We start from the raw sequence: 19,671 nt of genomic DNA on the forward strand, positions 1-19,671 counted from the left end.
AACTTCTTGAGTTAGATTCTTATATAGAAGTTTGGGATATGCAATTTCGACACAATCAAATTGTAAAAATTACTTTTTAATGAAACTCTGCATGTGACTTTTTTTTTCTTTTTTTTTTCCTTCGTAATTGATTTGTCTTACGATATTATCTTAATGTGCCTTCCGAATTTCGAGATTCATAATGCTAGTGTGCATTCCATAAATTTTTATATTTGGCTAAGTACATTTCGTACATTCATGGTATTTGTTTTATATTTTGATGCCAGTGCATTTCACACTTTTTTTTTTGGGATAAGTACATTTCATCATTTCATATACTATTAGAAAATAATTTTTATTGGGGTATTTACCTAAAATGGCCAATGATTTGCTCGTTTTGTCAAATCTATCATATACTTTTTTTTGTCAAATCTATCCCATGGTTTACTTTTTGCATCAAATCTATCCCGGCATTATCTTTTCCGTCGACATCTAACGGCCGTGCTGACGTGGCGCCTACGTGATAAGTGTGGCTCACTATCTCTCCACGTGCCACGTCAGCACGACTATTAGATATTGACGGAAAAGATAACGCCGGGATAGATTTGATGCAAAAAGTAAACCATGGGATAGATTTGACAAAAAAAAACATATGATAGATTTGACAAAACGGACAAACCATAGGCCATTTTAGGTAAAAACCCCATTTTTATTTCTGAAAAAACTTAGGATGTGTTTGATAACGCAAATTAAATGTTGAAATTAAATTTTCAACACTTAATTGGATTCAATTTGTTTGGTAAATGCAAATCAAGTTGACTTAATTGATTAAGTTAAGTAAAAAATGCTGTGAAAGATGGCTGAATCAATTAAATAAAAAATTCTACTTATTTTTTACTTAATTTGCGCAGCTATGGGGCAATTTTCTTATATTTTAAGCGACGCCACTAAACTTTTTCGCGGCGCCCCCTCCCCCTCCTATCTAAAACAGTGACCTTTTTTATTTTAAATTTCATTTTTTTTAATTTCGGAAATAATAAAAAGAAAATCAAAGAATTGGGTCAAATTTGAAAAAAGGAAAAATTACAGGGTGGTAAAGTGAATAACATTACAAATAACTTCAAAATTTTAGCACTTGACCCACTAAACAAAATTGGCTTAATCATATAAGCACTTACTTCATTTATCACTTAAACATTCAGCACTTAAAATCAAGTTAAAACCAACACACACTTAGTCTATTTTCAAGAAAGTTATTATTTATTTATTTGCTAAATAAGAAAAAAATTTGAAAGATATGAAAATTCATACATTAATCATTAATGTAGAGACGAAGTTTATAAATAGATCTGTTCACCGAAAACAAAAAAGATTACGAATAGATCTTATCATATGAAAGTGGCACATGGATTATATATTAATGACACATCAATATTTTTCTTTTCACAGTGTGACCGCTTGATATCCAGAAGTCTAAAGACTTCGATCTATTCAAATTCAAGCTGGATCGACTCATTAAAAGGGTGTAGCTCTCCCAATATTATGAATTTTTTCCATTCGCAATATTTGAATCCATCGTTATACTTAAAGTAAGTAAATATCGAATCACTTGAACTAATTTATATAGTTAAATTTGAACAATGATTATTATATCCACAGTTGTACTTGCGAGAGATACAGGAATAGTTCTGTCATTCGCTAATTAGGTGGCGAAAAGTCGAGCTAAAAAAAATGGTGTGTCGACTTTCTGAAAAGACCATTTCAATAACATAAATTTTGAAAAATAAAAACTTCTAGATGAAATGGGCGAACTGAATAATGAATTGATTAATGATCTTCTGTTGGAGAGGTTTAAACATCTCAGTCCCTAATGAAGACAAGATCAAATGATTCTAAAAACTTGATTGGTAGGAAGAAACAAAATTTACGTGAAATAGAATAAACGAATGGAAGTCAACGATATAGCAGAATTTCTATAATGCCCTATAAGAATTCATTAGTCTACAAATTATCCAATAGTTATGGTACTTATATGCCTTATTCCATGAAAACGGCTCATCGACAGATCGATCCTCTAGTTATATAGAGTTGACATGAGAAACACAATCTCCTTTCCTAGGCCAAATTTGGCATCAGGGAAGGTCGGCCTGAGCGACAGGCAGAGGCCATCTCATTGTCGATCAAGATGGGATTACATTATGGCAGGACGACGTTGCCATATTGATCGAGGTTGAATGCTTTCCATGTTGTGGCACGCCCGTATGTAAAAGGAAAACCAAAAAGTAAAAAATATAATTTTTTCCAATTATAAAGAAAAATTAAGGATAAAAAACTCGGAACCTCATGATTCGATATTTACGACTTGTACAACTATACTAAATCCTAATTGGAAAAAATTCACTGGGCCTACACGGACTTAAACCCATTAACAATTCAAAAGCTTAAGTTAATAAGTTGTTGGATTCAAGTATCATATAAACTTGTGGATTTCCTCCCATATTTTTGATGTGGGATTAAACCTCCAAAACCGGCCTGTGCAATCATGAGCTCTACACCCGTTACCTTCCATGTGGGCTTTTTAATCCACATGTGCCCGCGATACGACAGCAAGTAACACTCTTTCATCCTCTCAACAACTGACCTTGAGTCGAGCTCTTTTGTCTCCCATTTGCAACCTAAAAGTTTAAATTGATAGGTTGTTGGACTCAAATCTTATATAAACTTGTTAATTTCCTCCCATATTTTCGATGTGGGATTAAACCTCCAAAAGTAGCCTTTGCAATCATGGGCTCTATACCTGTTACCATCCATGTGGGCTTTTTAATCCACATGTGCCTTTAATACGACGACAAGCAACACTCTTTTATCCCCTCGACAGTTGACCTCGAGTCGAGCTCTTCTCTCTCCCTACTTGAGCTTAACTAACATGAGGTGGGTTTTTATCCCAACTCAAGCTTAACTAACACGAGGTGGGCTTCCTCTTCCACTCTCTAGCGAGGTGGGACAATGAAGTGTGAGCCGGGCTTCCACATTTAGAATCAGCTTCACAGGCCACGAGTTCCAAACTTGGGCCTGGTGTGGTATGAGTCCTCACATAGGCTCGTAACCATCTAGCTCTGATAATACTTTTTAGGAAAGAACCCACCGGACTTACATTGATTTGAGTTGAACCACATGATTTGATATTTACGAATTTTACCACTATACTAAATCCTGATTGGAAAAAATTTGTTGGACTTACATGGACTCGAACTCATATGAAACCCAAAAGCTTAAATTGATAGGCCGGTTGTTGGACCAAGTCTCACATAAACTTGTGGATTTCCTCTCATATTTTCGATGTAGGACTAAAGCTCCAAAACTTGCTTGTGGCAATCATGGGCTCTACACCCGTTACCATCCATGTGAGCTTTTTAATCCACATGTGCACACAATACGATGGCAAACAACACTCTTTCATCTCCTTAACAACTGACCTCGAGTTGAGCTCTCATCTCTCCTTACTCGAGCTTAACTAACATGAGGAGGGCTTCTATCCCTACGGGCTTAACTAACACGAGGTGGGCTTCCTCTTCCACTCTCGAGCGAGGTGGGACAACGAATTGCGAGCCAGGCTTCCACAGTTAGACTCGGCTTCACAGGCCACAAGTTCTACACTTGCGTCTGGCATGGTGTGAGTCCTTACATGGGATCGTAACCACCTAGCTTGATAACACTTTTCAAGGAAAAAATTCACTGGGCTTACACGGATTTGAGTTGATATGCAAAAGTTTAAGTTGCTAAATTGTTGGACTCAATTTTCATATAAATGTGTGGATTTTCTCATATTTTTGATGTGGCATTAAATCTCCGACACTCGCCTTGTGGCAATCATGGGCTCTACACTCGTTACCGTCCATGTGGGCTTTTTATTTACCCTTTTAATCCTAAATTATTTTGGCATTTCCCTTTGTAAACCCTGAGGTTCATGGTAGACAACTATATATAGATATAATATATGGATATATGGAGATGATTTTTTTTGCTTTTTTATAAGAATTTTATTGATGTCAATTAATTGTATATATATTTACAATAATTTCCCTATTATTGCTTGGTATTCCACTTTATATATATATATATATATATATATATATATTAGAATAGAGGAGAAAATCCTTCTTTGTCTCCACTAAATTCTACTGTACTATGATTTCCATCATTTTAATTTTTTGCAATATTGAATATTTTTATATTTCCACGAGAAACATCGCTGCAAATCTTTTTAGTTGGGCGAATTGTTATTTCCCAGCACTCTTCAATTTTAATTCTAAATTTTTATCCTATTTATTTTCAAGAGTTCCATTTGTTAAATATTAATTAAGAACATAAAGTACAAATAATCGCGCAACGCACAAGTTACATAACTATCTAATAATATTTATGGTTATTATTTGAGTGATTAATATTCTATTTTGTTACGGAATAAAATTTAACTTCACTTTACTTTTTTCTACAATTCAAAGACACAATCATGCTTTTTTTTTTATCTTTTTCTTCTATATAATAATAAATTCTCTCACATACTTTTTCTTAACTACCATTGCAATTAATTTTTTGATACTAAATTCTCTCAATTATTTATTACTTTTCATTTAATTCAACAATATAATTATTACTTTTTTTATCTTCTTCTTCAATTTAATAATAAAATCTCACACATGCCTTTTTCTAACCATCGTTACAAATCACTTAAATATATAAATAAATATTTGGAACGGAGCAGAGTTAAACTCCATTCCATTACCAAACGCTACCTTAAGTTTCATTCATCTGTTCATTGCAATATAATTAAATTTTTTTCATGTCATTTGACGCGATAGTATCACCATAAATCTCTCCTTAATTTAACTGAGCAAGTAAGCCATTTGTGGAGATAGGGGTATTAGTGCAGTAACATATGCCCTCTGTCAACAAAGAGGTTGCATGTTCAATTCCCCTCGTGGGATTACTTATGTCCTTTTATTAGTTATATTAGAATTCTATTTTTTATATTATGTTCATGAACTTCTCTTGTAATTGAAAAAAAAAGTAAGTAATTTTTATTAAAAAACTCTAGAATTCTAAAAAGAAAAAACTCTTGGGTCTAAAATTAACACAAAGAATTTAAGACAAACGGCCTAAAACATATATATTTTTAACTTTTCCAGATCTAACACGTATTAAGAAGGAAAAAAACCTTCTTTTTTAACTCCGTTTCTTGATGTCATTCAAGAGCAAATTGGGATTTTTTTTATCATCAAACTTCTACTCTGTTGTGATGTTCCCTCATTTTTATTTCTTGCAATGAGGGAACATCACAGCAGAGTAGAAGTTTGATGATAATAGTGTGTTTGGTTTTAGAGTTGAGTTAAGTTGAGTTTTGATTTTAATTGGTTTGTAATGATTGTGATATTGAATTATGAGAAAAAGTGTGAAAAAGTAATGAATAGTTGAAAAAAAGTAATGAATAGTTGAGAAAATTTATTATTAAAAATTGAATTGAATGGTTAAAAAAATTGAAGAAAAATAAAAAAGTAATAATTGTGTTGTTAACTTTTGTTATGTAGTGAGTAGAGTTAAGGTTAGAGTTAAAATCTTAAAATCAGATTACGAAATCAAACGGACATTAATTTCCGCCAGCAACATGGTTGCAAATCTTTCAAGTTGCCCGCAACTTCTTATTTTCCCATCACTATTCAATTTTAGTTCTAAATTTTTATCCGATTTACGCATGAGCTACTAGTTAATAATATTTATGGTAATTACTGAATGATTAAATTTCATTCACACGTTTGTTGCAATATAATTAATATACGGATTTTTATATCGTCCACTGCCAGTGTAAATCAACTCTTCACCGTCGGCTTCTCTAATCGCGCCACGTGTCCCATCTAACTCCTCATGTTAACGGTGTTAGTCCTTTAATTTTTATTTTTTAATTACAATTTTATAACAATTGCCTTACTTACAAAGATTAATTTCCTAATTCAACCACAATTCATAAGGGAACATCTTATACAATATCCTATGAATATAACAAAGTCTATGTATATCTTCTTCCGTTGCAACGTTCATCTTGTTTTTAGGTTCATCGATTTCACGGTCATAAAAAAGTAAAAATTTCAAGGATCGTATCTATAAATGTCGAGTGGTGTACATTTTTTATTTTAACTCTAAAACCCAAAAAAGAGAGCAAGTGGGCCACTTGTGCTCGAAAGCTCTAGAATTCTATTTTGTTTTTGAAAAACTCTAGGGTCTAAAACGAACTCAAAGAATTTAGGACAAATGGCCTAAAAACTTTTTTTTTTAACTTTTCCCATATCCTTTTTAAAAGAAAAATCTTTCCAGATCTAACACTTATTTTTAAAAATATTATGTAAAATTACGATATTACATATTTGTTCGAAATCTAATATGTAATCAGGTTCAGTGATTTTTTTCCCATCAAATGCTGAGGTGACATTATCACATCATTAAATTTTTTACAAAAACTAGTAAAAGAATTGGCAAAAACGCCTAACAACCAATGATGGCCCTTGCTAGAGGTGTGTGCTTGCCAGGGGAGATGCCAGAGATGCCGATGGAGTTCTAGAAGTGGGAGCCTCGCGAGGTCTTCGAACCCCCAGGATGAGATGGTGGGCGGATCCACATGTCGCCTACAACCTCGTTCTGGGAGAGGCAGTTGCTGGTGAGACCACCACTCTTGACAAGAACCCACCTGTTGTCAATGGTTGGTGCTATTTTTTTATTTCTCTTTTACTTTTTTCTCCTTACTGATATTTTAAAAAGTTAAATTTGTGTCAGAAGCATTGTTATCAGAACCGGACCGGACCGGCCGGTTCGACCGGTCGGATCGGGACCCGGCACCAAGTCCGGTCCGGTTCGCCTAAAAACCGAAATGGCAGCTTTGAACCGCCGGACCCATTGAATCGGCCGGTTTTAAACAAAATTTCATTAAACCGGCCGGTTCTATGGGTTTTTATGGGTTTCCTATTTAATGTAAAAATTGGTTGGTTGTGTAAAGATTTGAACTCATGACCTCTTACTTTTCATATTAGCATACTACCAACCAAGCCACCACCACTTTTTTGTTCTTTTAACTCTACTTTTAAGTACTTATTAAAATACAATATTTATTTTGAAGTAAGAAATATTAAATATAGATACTTTCTTATACTATTGTTATATTTCTTTAAAATCATCATATTTTTATCTTAATTATCATAATTTTTTTAATAATATGAATATTTATTTTATTTTAAATAAACGAGCGGTCCGACCCATCGAACCCCCGGTTGGACCCATAAACCCATGACCCCGTACCCCTTCCGGTTCATCATCCGGTCCGGTTCTGATAACACTGGTCAGAAGCAAATGTCACGTTAGCATTTGAGGAGAAAAAAATTGACAAAGATTAATGGCGTACTAGATTTAGAGTAAGTACGAAATGTTGAGCTTTTATAGAGCATTCGGAAACTATGTATCAAATTAAAAAAAAATTAAAAATACATATTTTTACTGGCAGTTTACTCAATGATTTAAAAAATGGAACATATTATTTTGTTCGAATGATCTGAAAACTTTTCTTTTTCAAAGGTATAAGAGACCATTTTAGTTGTTACTCCAAAATTATTCTTTTCTTTCCGTCTTGAGATTACAATTGCAATATTTGTTATTCCATCTATCTTGACCGGTTCTTGGTGGTCTTGTCTTAAAACAATATGCCTAGAATATTTATGGACTACGTTGAGTAATTCCAATTTGTCTGCATACGAAGGTGAAATGTCGGTTTCATCTAATTTACTAACACTCCGTCTGGTTTCGCAATTGGATTTTAAGATTTTAATTCTAACTTTAACTCTACTCATTACACAACGAAAATCAACTTTTCAAAGTAAAAAATGTGTGTGTGCAGACCCGAATTTCGTCTCGTCGGGGCCCGCATGCGCGCGCCCATGTGCACGGCTTGGAAGTGTCCACCCTCCCATGGGGACGCGTGACGGACACACGTGAGAAGAAATCGCCACTACCTATTTACTACCCGAAGGTCGAGGGCCGGTGAATTACCCGAGTTTAGGAGTACAGGGTACACCTAATTGCTAAAGCTTATGGTTTGCGGAGCCCGAGGTTCCGAATTTGAGGGTTCTGTTACGTGTGGGCCTATATTCCACACGCCCTATCGGTACTCTACTTTGTCTAGGGTTTGCCATTTTTATTCATTTACCGCTTGATTTAAGTTTCACTCATCTTGCTCGTTTTGACACCATAAATTCGTAGAAGTGATCGATACAGTTTAAGAGGCCGAGAGAAAAGCGAATTTCCAAGTCAAAGGATCGGTCCACCATTCTCATGTCTCGGCTAACCAAATTATGATGTTTGGCTCGCCGTGTGGACCGGACCTGTAAATCGTGTGGTTCCGCTCGTCTAAAGGACTCATAAACCGAGTCGATCGATCCCGACTCTCAGACTCTACACTCGTCGACTGGGATTATTACATAAATGAATGTACAAATAAATACCTCACAATGTACTCTCAAATAACAAATATGAATTACAATAAAATGGATCTCGGTCGACTCACGTTCGGCCAATATTCCGCTCATGCTCACCGTGTGTTTCAATCGACTGAAATTGTAATTAAAACGACGCAGGCTCAGAGAGCCGGGGGTCGGGTTCAATCAAACCGACAGATAGCAGAAGAGTTGCGTGACTCTCTCGATAGCCGTGGGATTGGTCGAGCTCCCGAGTCATGTCCGGCCATGACTTACTTACCTGATCCGAGTTGTCTTCCAAATAGACACTACTAAGAGCGAAGCAGTAAATCGAAACAAGACCCGATTCTGCACTCGGGTTGTGCGAGCTAGGTGTGAGGGTGTTGGACCCCGTGTATATCGCATCCTAGGGATTCGAGCTCTAACCGCAATAAACAATCAGAAAAACAAACAAAAAAGCGAAAATAAACAAAGTAAATGAGATCGGATGGAAACGTGGGAATGCAGGCAAGTTGTGTCTTTTAATACCGTGTTTACGTGATTAACCGGTTACAGACTAGGTTTGTTTTGGTAAGCTATTTCCTAACCGACTAACGGGGAAGTTTATTCACGGGTGGTTCTAGAGAATGTGTGGGTGCATTTTAATTCGTTCTGTCGATGTGACAATGCGGCTTTAGCAAATTTGATAGAGACGCGTCTAGTGACCCAAAATCTACCCTTCTTGCCTAATTCCCGGTTTGAATTATACCAAGTGCGTGATTAGTCTAATTTCGTATTCTATGATAAATGAACCCATCCTATATACTCGATGCTATGCTAGAATAACGGAAACGCTTCGGTCGGATGAAGCAGGCCAAGCAGATGGACCTGCACCTGAGCAGGTTGCCCGCTTTCGCCCGTTGTGCGGACTGTTTCGATTATTGTAACCCTAGGGTTTGTCGGTGAATTGAGAACATACAATATTGCCCTTGTGTTGAAAAATTATTTTTGAGAAAATGTGAAACTATGTGATGCGGGCCACCTCAGCTTGTAGCCGGTGTCAACCAATCCCATGGGTCCCCTGGGACTACGTGAGAACCCCAAGGGAACCAAGGGTACGGTCAATCTGTCCGGAAGTGGTCGGAAGAGAACTCTCGTATCCCGACTCGAGCCGCCTAAAATCAGGCGAGCATAGGTCAAGACACGCGAGTTTTTCAAGATATCCATGCTACATCGGACCACGTATTCCACTAACTTGTAAAAGTTTGATTTTTAAAAAAGGGCAAGGTCGCCGATTCTTAAATCATCGACACGATTACCAGTTATTCGTTGATTCATACCATTACTTAAACCAAGTGTTTATTTAGCCGAGTTGCACGTCCTTTGTCGTATGTGGAATTACTGAGTTAAATTAGGATTTTTGCCAAATACCTAGGAATTAAGATTTTTAATGTTGTAAGACCGATCATCGGTGAACCGTTTAGCAAAAATTTTAATTCGTGATCATTTGCATATTAACTTCAATTTTAAACCGATTTAACGTTATTTATCCGGTTCGTGCGGGGTTTCGATCAAAAACATATTCAATTGTTCACATGTGCACACGAATAAGCATTAATCACGATGGAATTTAATTTTTCAATTTTTAAGTCCGAGTAATTAATTAAACTAGTTTTGATGTATCTAATCGATTTAATCCCTTTAAAGCCGAGTGAACATGAAATTGATTCGTGTGAGTTCGTTCTCGCTTTAAATAACCGTTTTAATGTCGAGTAATATATTCTAATTCGTGCTTTCGTCGGTTTAATGAAAACAAACAATTATTTATTATTTTTTGGTTCTTCTTTTCATCATTTTTTAGATTTTTTTTTTCAATTTTTTTCAGCACAACAATCACAAATTATCATCGCAATTATCGAATTTATTCAGAAATTGAGTCCTACGCATGCCACTAAGTCGGAATAATATACCTAGTCTCGGTTTAAACTGGAAATAGGGCAGTCGAATTGGGCTGGAAGGGGTCTAAACAATGCAGATCGGTTGGACGGGCGTCGGGCCGGCGAGCTGGGCCGGGCGCGTGGGTGCTGGGCCACAGGGGCGAGCTGGGCCACGGAGGCGAGCTGGGCCGCAGAAGAGGGGTGGGCCGTTGAAGGGAGAGACTGGGGACGCGCTCCGGGCCGAATCTCGAGTGAGACGGAACGGGTCCAGTGTCAGACTAGATTGGATCGTCTCGGCCAGACTGGATTGGACCGAACGGGCTGGGCCAAATCATCTAGGCTGGACCTGTGCAAACCGAAAAAGATGGGCCGAGCCCCTGAGAGAGAGGACGACCGGAGAAGACGAAGGATGAGCGGAGGGAAGGACTCCGGCCGCGCCGTGGCGAAGGCGCGGGAGGTCGCGGGAGACGACGGCGAGCACCGGCTGGGCTGCGCCGTGCTCGGGACGGGCGTCACGAGGCTTAGGACAGTTGGGATCAGGCGGATTTCGATTTTTTTTCGGCAGGATTTCGATTTTTTTCCGGCGAGTTATTTTCGAGTTTAACCACTGGAAATCAGAGGAATTGAGAGGAGGAAATGGAGGGGTTTTGTGCAGGGAAGTGTCGCGAGTCGGTTGGGGAGGAATAACCAGAGTGAGAGAGAGAGAGATTGGGTGTCGATTTCTGCTTCCCTGGGGGAGGAGCTGGCTCGGGGTAGAAGAAAACCCCGAGGGAGAGCGAGGGACAGCGGGCGCGGGAGCGTGAAGGGGAAGCGAGCTGTGCCATGACGGAAGAGCGTGTCAGCGGTGGCAGGCGATCGCGATGGGTAGGCAACCGCGACATGTCAAATGTGGCGGAGGGATGCCGATCAAAGAAGAAGAGAAGAAGAGGGGGGAGGAGAGAAGAGAAGAAAAGAAGGCGGGGGCAGAAAGGAAAAAGAAGAAAAGAAAAGGGGAGGAAAGTGGAAAGAAAGAAAGAATAAGGGGTGAAATGAGATGGTCAGAAATTCTGATCGGCGTCAGACGCCGATCTGACCGGTCTAACGCTGATTTCACTTTTTCTTCTTTTCTTTTTTTATTATTATTTATTTTTTAACTCGTACGCGTGTCCTCGGGTGAAAATTCAATTTTTTTTCTGATTTTCTCGAGTTTTCGAAATGAAAATTTTGAAATTGAGAAAAAATAACACGACTCGTGGAATATTCAATTGAAATCGAACACTGTGCGCGCTTAATCCCAAAATTTCCATCTCTTCAAACAGATATCCGAAAATTAATCCGGGACCACCGTTGTGTTTATAAAAATTCAACGATTAATATTGTGCATGAAAATGCATTTTGGACCCGAGTTTTGTTCCGGATTAAAATTTGATGCACGAGACTCGATGACGCTCGGTAGAGTGCATTTTCATGAAAAATTGAAAAAATTTAGAACTAGAGAAGAAAACCTATTATTTAGAAGTTAAAAATGCTCATGCGATTGACCGGAATTATTTTTCTCCCCAAAAAGACGATTTTTCCCTTCTTTGATCGGGTAGGCCAAAACGGGGTGCTGATAGCTCGCCCCTTTTTGGCTATGTGCTCGAGTAGAGGATGTGACCAAAGATTTTGAGAAGTACCCTGTTTTGGCCTTGGCGATCGCTGTACTGATCTTTCTTGCCCCCATTTATCCTCGCCTTTGGACCTTGTTTAGGGAAGACCGTCAATGACGGAGCCGTTTCTCGTGGGTTAGGATGCCTTCAACGTCATGCAAAAAATAAATAAATAAATGTAAAGGGAATGTGAAGTATGTGCGATTGTAAAGAGGAAGGATTAGAACTCTAAAGCAGCAAATGAGCGTCCAAATTCGGAAACAGTAAATGGGTATCAAAACTCGAAAGCGGAAAATGATGGGTGTGAAAACTAAATGCTGTGAATGATGGGTGTGAAACCCAAGAGTAGTAAAATGGGACTCAGTTCGACGGTAATGCAAAGGTGGGACTCGGCCCGACAGAAAAATAAAGGTGGGACTCGACTTGACAGGAAAAGTGAATATAGGACTCTACCCTGCAGAAAAGTTAAGATGGGACTCGGCCCTGAAAAAAAAAATGAAGAGAGGACCCAGCCCTGCATAAAAGTAAAGATGGGACTCGGCCCTGTAGAACAGTGAGGACGGGACTCGGCCCTACAGAAAAGTAAAAATGGGACTCGGCCCTGCAGAACAGTGAGGACGGGACTCGCCCCTGCAGAAAAGTAAAAATGAGACTCGGCCTTGCAGAACAGTGAGGACGGGACTCGCCCCTGCAGAAAAGTATAGATGGGACTCGGCCTTGCAGAAAAGTAAAGACGAGACTCGGCCCTGTAGAACAGTGGAGACGGGACTCGGCCCTGTAGAACAGTGAAGACGGGACTCGGCCCTGCATAAGAGTGAAGACGGGACTCGGCCCTGCATAAGAGTAAATATGGGACTCGGCCTTGCAGAACAGTGAAGACGGGACTCGGCCCTGCATAAGAGTAAATATGGGACTAGGCCTTGCAGAAAAGTGAAGAGGGGACTCAGCCCTGCATAAAAGTAATGATGATGGGACTTGGCCCTACAGAAAAGTAAAGATGGGACTCGGCCCTGCAGAAAGGTGAAGATGAGACTCGGCCCTACAGAAAAGTAATGATGATGAGGATTTATGCTAGCCGCGGAAGAAAAATGATTTTGGTTTGTTTGGCGTTGGGACAAGCCTTCACTAGGGATGACGCGGGATCCTCTCACGAAGCGGGGAGGACCCATTGTTCTGCTCGTTGAGTATGCCCCGGTTGCTTCTAAGTGTGGCCGTAGGGTAATGGTGTTGTGGGTTGGACTGGCTGTTAGAATCACAATTCGTTTTGTGATGAAGAACTCGAGCTTTGAGAGTGAGCGCCTATGTATCCCATGAGATCAGGAATCAGAGTCTGTCATAGTTATTGCCACTTGGTACCTGTGATCCTGACATCATTAGCAAGTCATAGTGAGTTACTAACGATGTAACTGTGACGATGATGTCATTGTGACGCACGATACTTCAGTTTTGGGTCCCCTTGGTTACCCGTGAAGAAGTTTGCTTTGACAAATACGAATGGATCCTGATTTCGACGGCCTCAATGCAAGGCCTCCACGGGCTTCTGTCGGCCATGCATGGGTATATTAAGAAGTCCTCAACGATGCCCTAGCGGCTCTATCGGTCATTCGACGCGCCCGTAGACTTTGGACCTTTTTCAATGAGGCGCCGTAAGGTGGCTGCATTTGTAACCCGCAGGAGGATTTTCATCCATAATTAGTTAGAACTCGGTCTAGTCATTTCCAGAGTGTTATGACTAGATTCCCAGAGAGGAGTGTCTGAGACTTTAGCTCAGTAGTAGCCAGTTGTAGGGTGGCTGTGACCCGTTTGAAGTTATGAATTAACTAAGAGAAAAGGGAAAGTATAGGAAGCACATTGCCCCAAACTGAAAGGATACACGAGTTCATGCCTGCAACAAGATGTACCCCCTTTTTTTTCCTTTTTTGATGTGGGCTGCGCCAAACTTCTCGGATGGCGTGTTCGATCACCCACCATACTCGAGGAAGAATCCACCTTGGAGGGTTGACCTGTGTTGGAGAGCCGATCGAGGATCGCGTTAGAGTAGATAACTCGGTCATTTTCCTTGGGAAATCCCTAGTCCATATGACGTTTAACGGTCTAGGGGGTCCGTTTGGTTTATCTCTCTCTCGTTTCTCTCCTTTTGCTGCGGTTGCACACCTTAGGATTCAGCCGCACCTCTCAACTTAAAGGGAAGAGCTTTCCTTTTGCCGTGACCGCCCACCTCGAGATTTTCGGTCATGCCTCTCTTTTACCCTAATTTTTGCCTAGGTCGCCCTAATGGAGTTTTCGACCTAGCAGGCTCGATTGTCTCTTTTTTTCTCTCGAGTTTGCAAAGGCGAAGGTCTTGGAGAATTCGACTTCCGTGTTGGCATTGTTTTGCACTTTGTCTCTATTGGGGGGTTGCCATTGTTGCTCCCCTTTTGTCGGGATATCTTGATTGAGATTATTTTTTTTTCGCCAAGGTTGCTTTGATGTGCTTTGTCTCATGGAGATTTGATGTGTTTTTGCCCCTGCCTCATTTGTGAGTCTCGATTTTTTGGAACTTGTCTTGTGCATTTGAAAGTCGAATCGAGTATTTATCCTCCCTTGCAAATCTTACAAACGATTTTCCACCATTGTCTACAAAATTGTGCCATAGGGAAAGGGTGACCGGGATTGCCCCTACATAAATGCTGGACGGGGATACCCCGGTGCATGTGGATGTTGCCGGTGGTGGGCGTCTTGCATGATCTTTGTCCCGACCGTGTCCTGTTGCTCTCGTAGGGGGTGCCTCTTAGAAGGGATGCGCACTTGAAGTCAATGGGAACCCGGGGTCCTTCGATCTCGAAGGAGATGACTGAGGTGATGCTGGAATGCTGAGTGATTCACTTGATTGCCTCCGTCTTCGGCTTCGTAGGGGGGTACTTTATCGTCGGACATTTCCCTCGTCGAAGTATGAGGGAATAGCCCGAAAAGAGTTCTCGGGGAGGTGTGAATCCGAGCATCATTTTTTCGCCCGTGACTAGCGTGTCCCTGTGGAATACGACAAAGAAAGTGATTTATTAGGCGATTATACGGTGGAATGTGTGGTAAGAAATGTGGAGTGGGCCCATGGGTAATCCCTTCGTCCATCACGTGGCCCATGGGTGCCACGCGTGGGGGACATTCGTTCCCGGGAATCTAGTCATCGCCATACTGGAGTGGATAGAATGCGGCTGGGGGTCGCGTGAGTGTACTTTTCTCAGGCGCGAGTAGGCAGACGCAGCCGTCCTAGAGAAAACTCGAGGAGCCGAGTCCCACAAAGACATGCGAGTCAAACAGGCTCGACAGAACCAATAGAGCGTCCTGAAAACTGTCATAATGCCCCCTTTCTGACCAGGAGTCCATTTGGGAATCCCTTAAGATAAATGTAAAGAGGCAGTTTAAGGAGGAATGTGTGTTTGCAAGACGCATGGTGCTCCGATTGTTGGTTAGTATCCGCCGCGGTGGGTGGGTTGGCCCTCTCCAAAGCGTGGCTCGGAATAATATAAGTCACTGTGTCGGTTGGTTGCGTTTGAGTAGAACCTAGCAATAAAAATGATTCATTTCAGCAGGCGAAAGTGCTTGAAATAAGTGAGGAAAAAGAATGTACGGACGCGACAATTTCAAAAACATGCGAAGGTATTTCATTAAGATTGACATTTGCGTTACAACAAAAATCCCTCTTCTACCGTGCGGCTTATAGTTTCGCCTGCATGCAGGGAACATTTTACGTAGGTAGCCTCATGGGGAAACCAGCTTTTCCCTTTCGGCCTCGTCTTTGTCCCTAGGGCAAATATCGATCAAGGTTATAGCCGCGACAGAGCTTGATCCATGGTCGGGGAGGGGATTGGCCTGGATATTGGTGGCTTGATTTCATTGAAAGAGAGTTGGTTCTTCTCAATCATCTCCTGCAACTTGCCCCAGAGGGTGTAACAATTGTCCGTCGTGTGCTCCAGAGCACCCATACGATATTCACAATGGAGATTCTGATATTGATTCGCGGGATTGAACTAAGGATGAAGGGCCACGAGTCTGATTTCCTTAGCTACCGGAAGTTGGTGATAGACTTGTGACTGGGGAACCGGCAAAGGTGGGTATTGCAGACGTGGCTTGGCCTGCCCCCCTTGTCGAGGTTGCAGGGTTAGGGCTTGTTGAGTCGATGGTGGAGCTCCAAAAGCTGGAGACCTATTTGGAGATGCCCAATGAGGGGTAGGTGTGTAATTATGATCATATGGTTGCAGGACCCGTGGCAGAGGATAAGCCGGTGGGGCCGAGTAGTTAATCGGCAGGGCTGGGTATTGCTGCTGGTACTGCATGTGGGGCGGAAGGTGTATTTAAGCGATCGGCGGCATTGATGCCAAGTTCATAGAGTATGGTTTGGGGGCTTGGCATCCAAGGCTAACGACATTAACGAACGCGTCTCTACCCTTTTTGTTACTCGTTGGTGATGGCGTAGCAATAGCATTCTTTGACGACTGCCCCCCCTTTTCGGCTAGTCCTTCTATCTTCCCAAACTTGATGCCCATGTCAAATTTCTTCCCAGTGTCGATCAGATTGGAGAATGAGGAAGTGTGGGCCAATAGGTGCAAGTAGTAAGCCTCTTTGAGAGTGGAGTGAAATAACTGGATCTGTTGCGCTTCACTGATCGGGAGGACGTGTTTCGCCGCTAAAGCTCGCCACTTCGCCGCATAGGCGTTGAAGCTTTTGCCCTCGATCATTTCCTTTGTACTAAGCTCTAGAAGATTCGGGGATGTCTCTGCACAGTACCTATACTGATCGATGAATTTGCTTGTGAGGTCCGCCCACGTAGGGATGTCTGCGGCTTTCAACGACTTATACTAATCGAGAACCGTTCCCGTCAGACTGTCCTGGAACGTATGGATGACAAACTCCTCGTAGTCCTAGTATTGTAGCGTCTTTCCTCTGTAGTGACAGAGATGATGACGAGGGTCGGTTGTGCCATCGTATATTTCGAATTCAGGAATCTTAATCTTCGAGGGTAGCCGCATACTCGGGAATAGGCTCCAGTCGCCATTGCTGGCATCTAGGCGGGAGCCGCCTAATTGTAAGGCTCCAATGTTTTCTTCCATCTTCTTTAATCTATGTTCCTACTTGGTCTCCGTTTCTAGGAAAAAGTTTTTTGGCCGAGCTATGAAGGCCGCCTAAGTTGGGGTGGCTGGTTCAGAGGTGGGGATATTTATGGGAGGTGGAGCTGGGTAGGAGAAGCTGATATGGGGTGGTGGAACTTGAAACGAGGAAGGCTCAGACGTGTGAGCAGGAGCATGCGAGTTCGGCTCTGGAAAGACCATCGGCGGAGGAGCTGCATAGACAGGAGCTAGAAAAGATATGGACACCGGCGGCGGTGCAAGCATAGTTGGATCCGACGGTGGAGGAGGAGCGGTCGTTGGGAGAGTCGCTGGTGGCGGAGGAATTTTGATCAGATGGACTGCCTTCGCCACCCTCCAGAGCATGGGTCGGCGGGACCTAAGGGTTCGGGTCGACCGTTGGCTCGTACCCCAGAGGCGGTTTGAGTCATGTAGCAAGGCCATGAGCTCAACCATGTTAGCGGCCATCTGGTTGACCATACCCTTCAGTATAGTAATGTCACATTTCAATGCGACGATGCGGGCCGCACCATCAGTAGAGGTGGATGGCGCTTGGGCCGCTGGTGATGGGATTGGTGGTGGAACTGCTCCCGAGTGTGCCGGGGGTGCGTCTACAGGGGTTGGTGGTGGTGATGAGTGAGCCATGGGCTGTTGGGAAAAAATTGGCGTCGATTGAGTGTTTTCCTCGGAACTAACGGACTGGTTATTTTGCGCCAATCCCCAATTGTTGACGAGTGGGATAACGATGCGGCGTCAGTTATGGTTACCTGTATCTCACAAGTGTGTAAATTGCAACGCGAGCAAGTTCTGCTAACTATATAAATGTGCAGAACAATAAATAGAGAGATGCGGTGTATGAGATGCATGGATTTTGAAAGCTAATACCGTCATTCGCATCGATTCAAAGAGTTCCAAAATACAATGCAATTTTGAAAAAAAAAGCCCTAAGTCGATCTTCTACCGCGCTCGGGGCGCGAGCAAACACCGCCGTGGAAAGCACTGGTTCCAAGCGAGGGCTTGGTGAAGGTGCCTATCCTAAGGTGCATGTGAAGGCCTCCATGAGCCCTCTTCCTAGACTTCTCTAAGGAAGTGTTCCCTCAAGCGAGCTCCTAATCGTGTCTCTGTAACTTGGTGCGGGTTCGAGAGAGCTCCCTCTGAAGTTGCGGCTAGTCAGTGAGTTCCTCATCTTTCTCAGCAGCTTACCGTCGAAGGTGATCGATCCTACTGTTGGTGGAAAGACCATGATGGTTGTGCCTAAAGTAGGGAATGTCCTGCCAAGTGTGTCGGTCTTGGTTTGCGGAGGCTCGGTGGGATTCTCGTGTGCTGACGGACTTTTCGAGGCGCGAACAAGAGACTAAATGCGACATCTCTTACCAAGATGAAAGGAAGATCGACTTAAGACTTATCAATGCGAACGACATCCAAATTTTGAAAATTTACATAATGCATGCTTGCTGAAATGTAAATGCCCACGGCTTAATTGAGATTACAAGGTACACGTACATGTCTCTCGAAATAGGAAAAGACTCAAATGGCTTGTAGGCCGACTCAAAAGCTTATTGCAAAAATCAAGGTGGAGGCTTGCATGGAGCATCTGCAGAATGCATTGTTTTAGTGCTATAGAGACCGTGCTACCTAAAGATGGGGCCCCGACTCAAAGGTGTCAATTCTTTGAAATTAGGCAGGGACCTTTGGGGGCCTAATTGACGGTCCAACCGTGCGACGTACTCTTACTCGGAACTCCTATCTAACATGTGCTTCCTGTTATCGGTTGTGGGACGCGACCCAAAGGTACCTAAAGCTAGTATGATATGCGATACGTGTGCTTAAAATAAATGTGCGCGAAATAAACGAACGAGAATTATATGAAAGCGGTAAATAAATAAACAGGCAAACAGACAAACGGAAACGAGCCCGAACCATCCAAATGTCTCCAGTGGTGTCGCCAAACTGTGCGGACTCGAATTTCGTCTCGTCGGGGCCCGCATGCGCGCGCCCATGCGCACGGCTTTGGAGTGTCCACCTTCCCATGGGGATGCGTGACGGACACGCGTGAGATAGAGTCGTCACTACCTGTTTACGACCCGAAGGTCGAGGGCAGGTGAGTTACTTGGGTCTAGAGGTACAGGGTACACCTAATTGCTAAGGCTTATGGTCTGCGGAGTCCGAAGTTCCGAATTCGGGGGTTCTGTTACATGTGGGCATATATCCTATATGCCCTATCGGTACTCTAGTTTGTCTAGGGTTTGCCGTTTTTATTCATTTACCGCTTGACTTAAGTTTCACTCATATTGCTCGTTTCGACACCGTAAATTCGTAGAAGTGATCGATCCAGTTTAAGAGGTCGAGAGAAAAGCGGATTTCCAAGTCAAAGGATCGGTCCACCATCCTCACATCTCGGCTAACCAGATTATGATATTTGGCTCGCCGTGTGGACCGGACCTGTGAATCGTGTGGTTCCGCCCGTCTAAGGACTCATAAACCGAGTCGATCGATCCCGACTCTCAGACTCTACGCTCGTCGACTGGGATTA

General features: G+C 42.1%; 1 protein-coding gene across 1 annotated transcript; it reads right to left on the reverse strand.

Moving 5' to 3' along the window:
- Positions 1-17,195: 17,195 nt before the first annotated feature.
- Positions 17,196-17,783, reverse strand: LOC116200510 (pistil-specific extensin-like protein). Its single transcript, XM_031531357.1, has one exon. It carries the CDS (start codon positions 17,781-17,783, stop codon positions 17,196-17,198), a length of 588 nt encoding a protein of 195 aa, XP_031387217.1.
- Positions 17,784-19,671: the final 1,888 nt, after the last annotated feature.

This window comes from Punica granatum, chromosome 3 (assembly GCF_007655135.1).
Source record: "Punica granatum isolate Tunisia-2019 chromosome 3, ASM765513v2, whole genome shotgun sequence".
Taxonomy (NCBI): Eukaryota; Viridiplantae; Streptophyta; class Magnoliopsida; order Myrtales; family Lythraceae; genus Punica; species Punica granatum.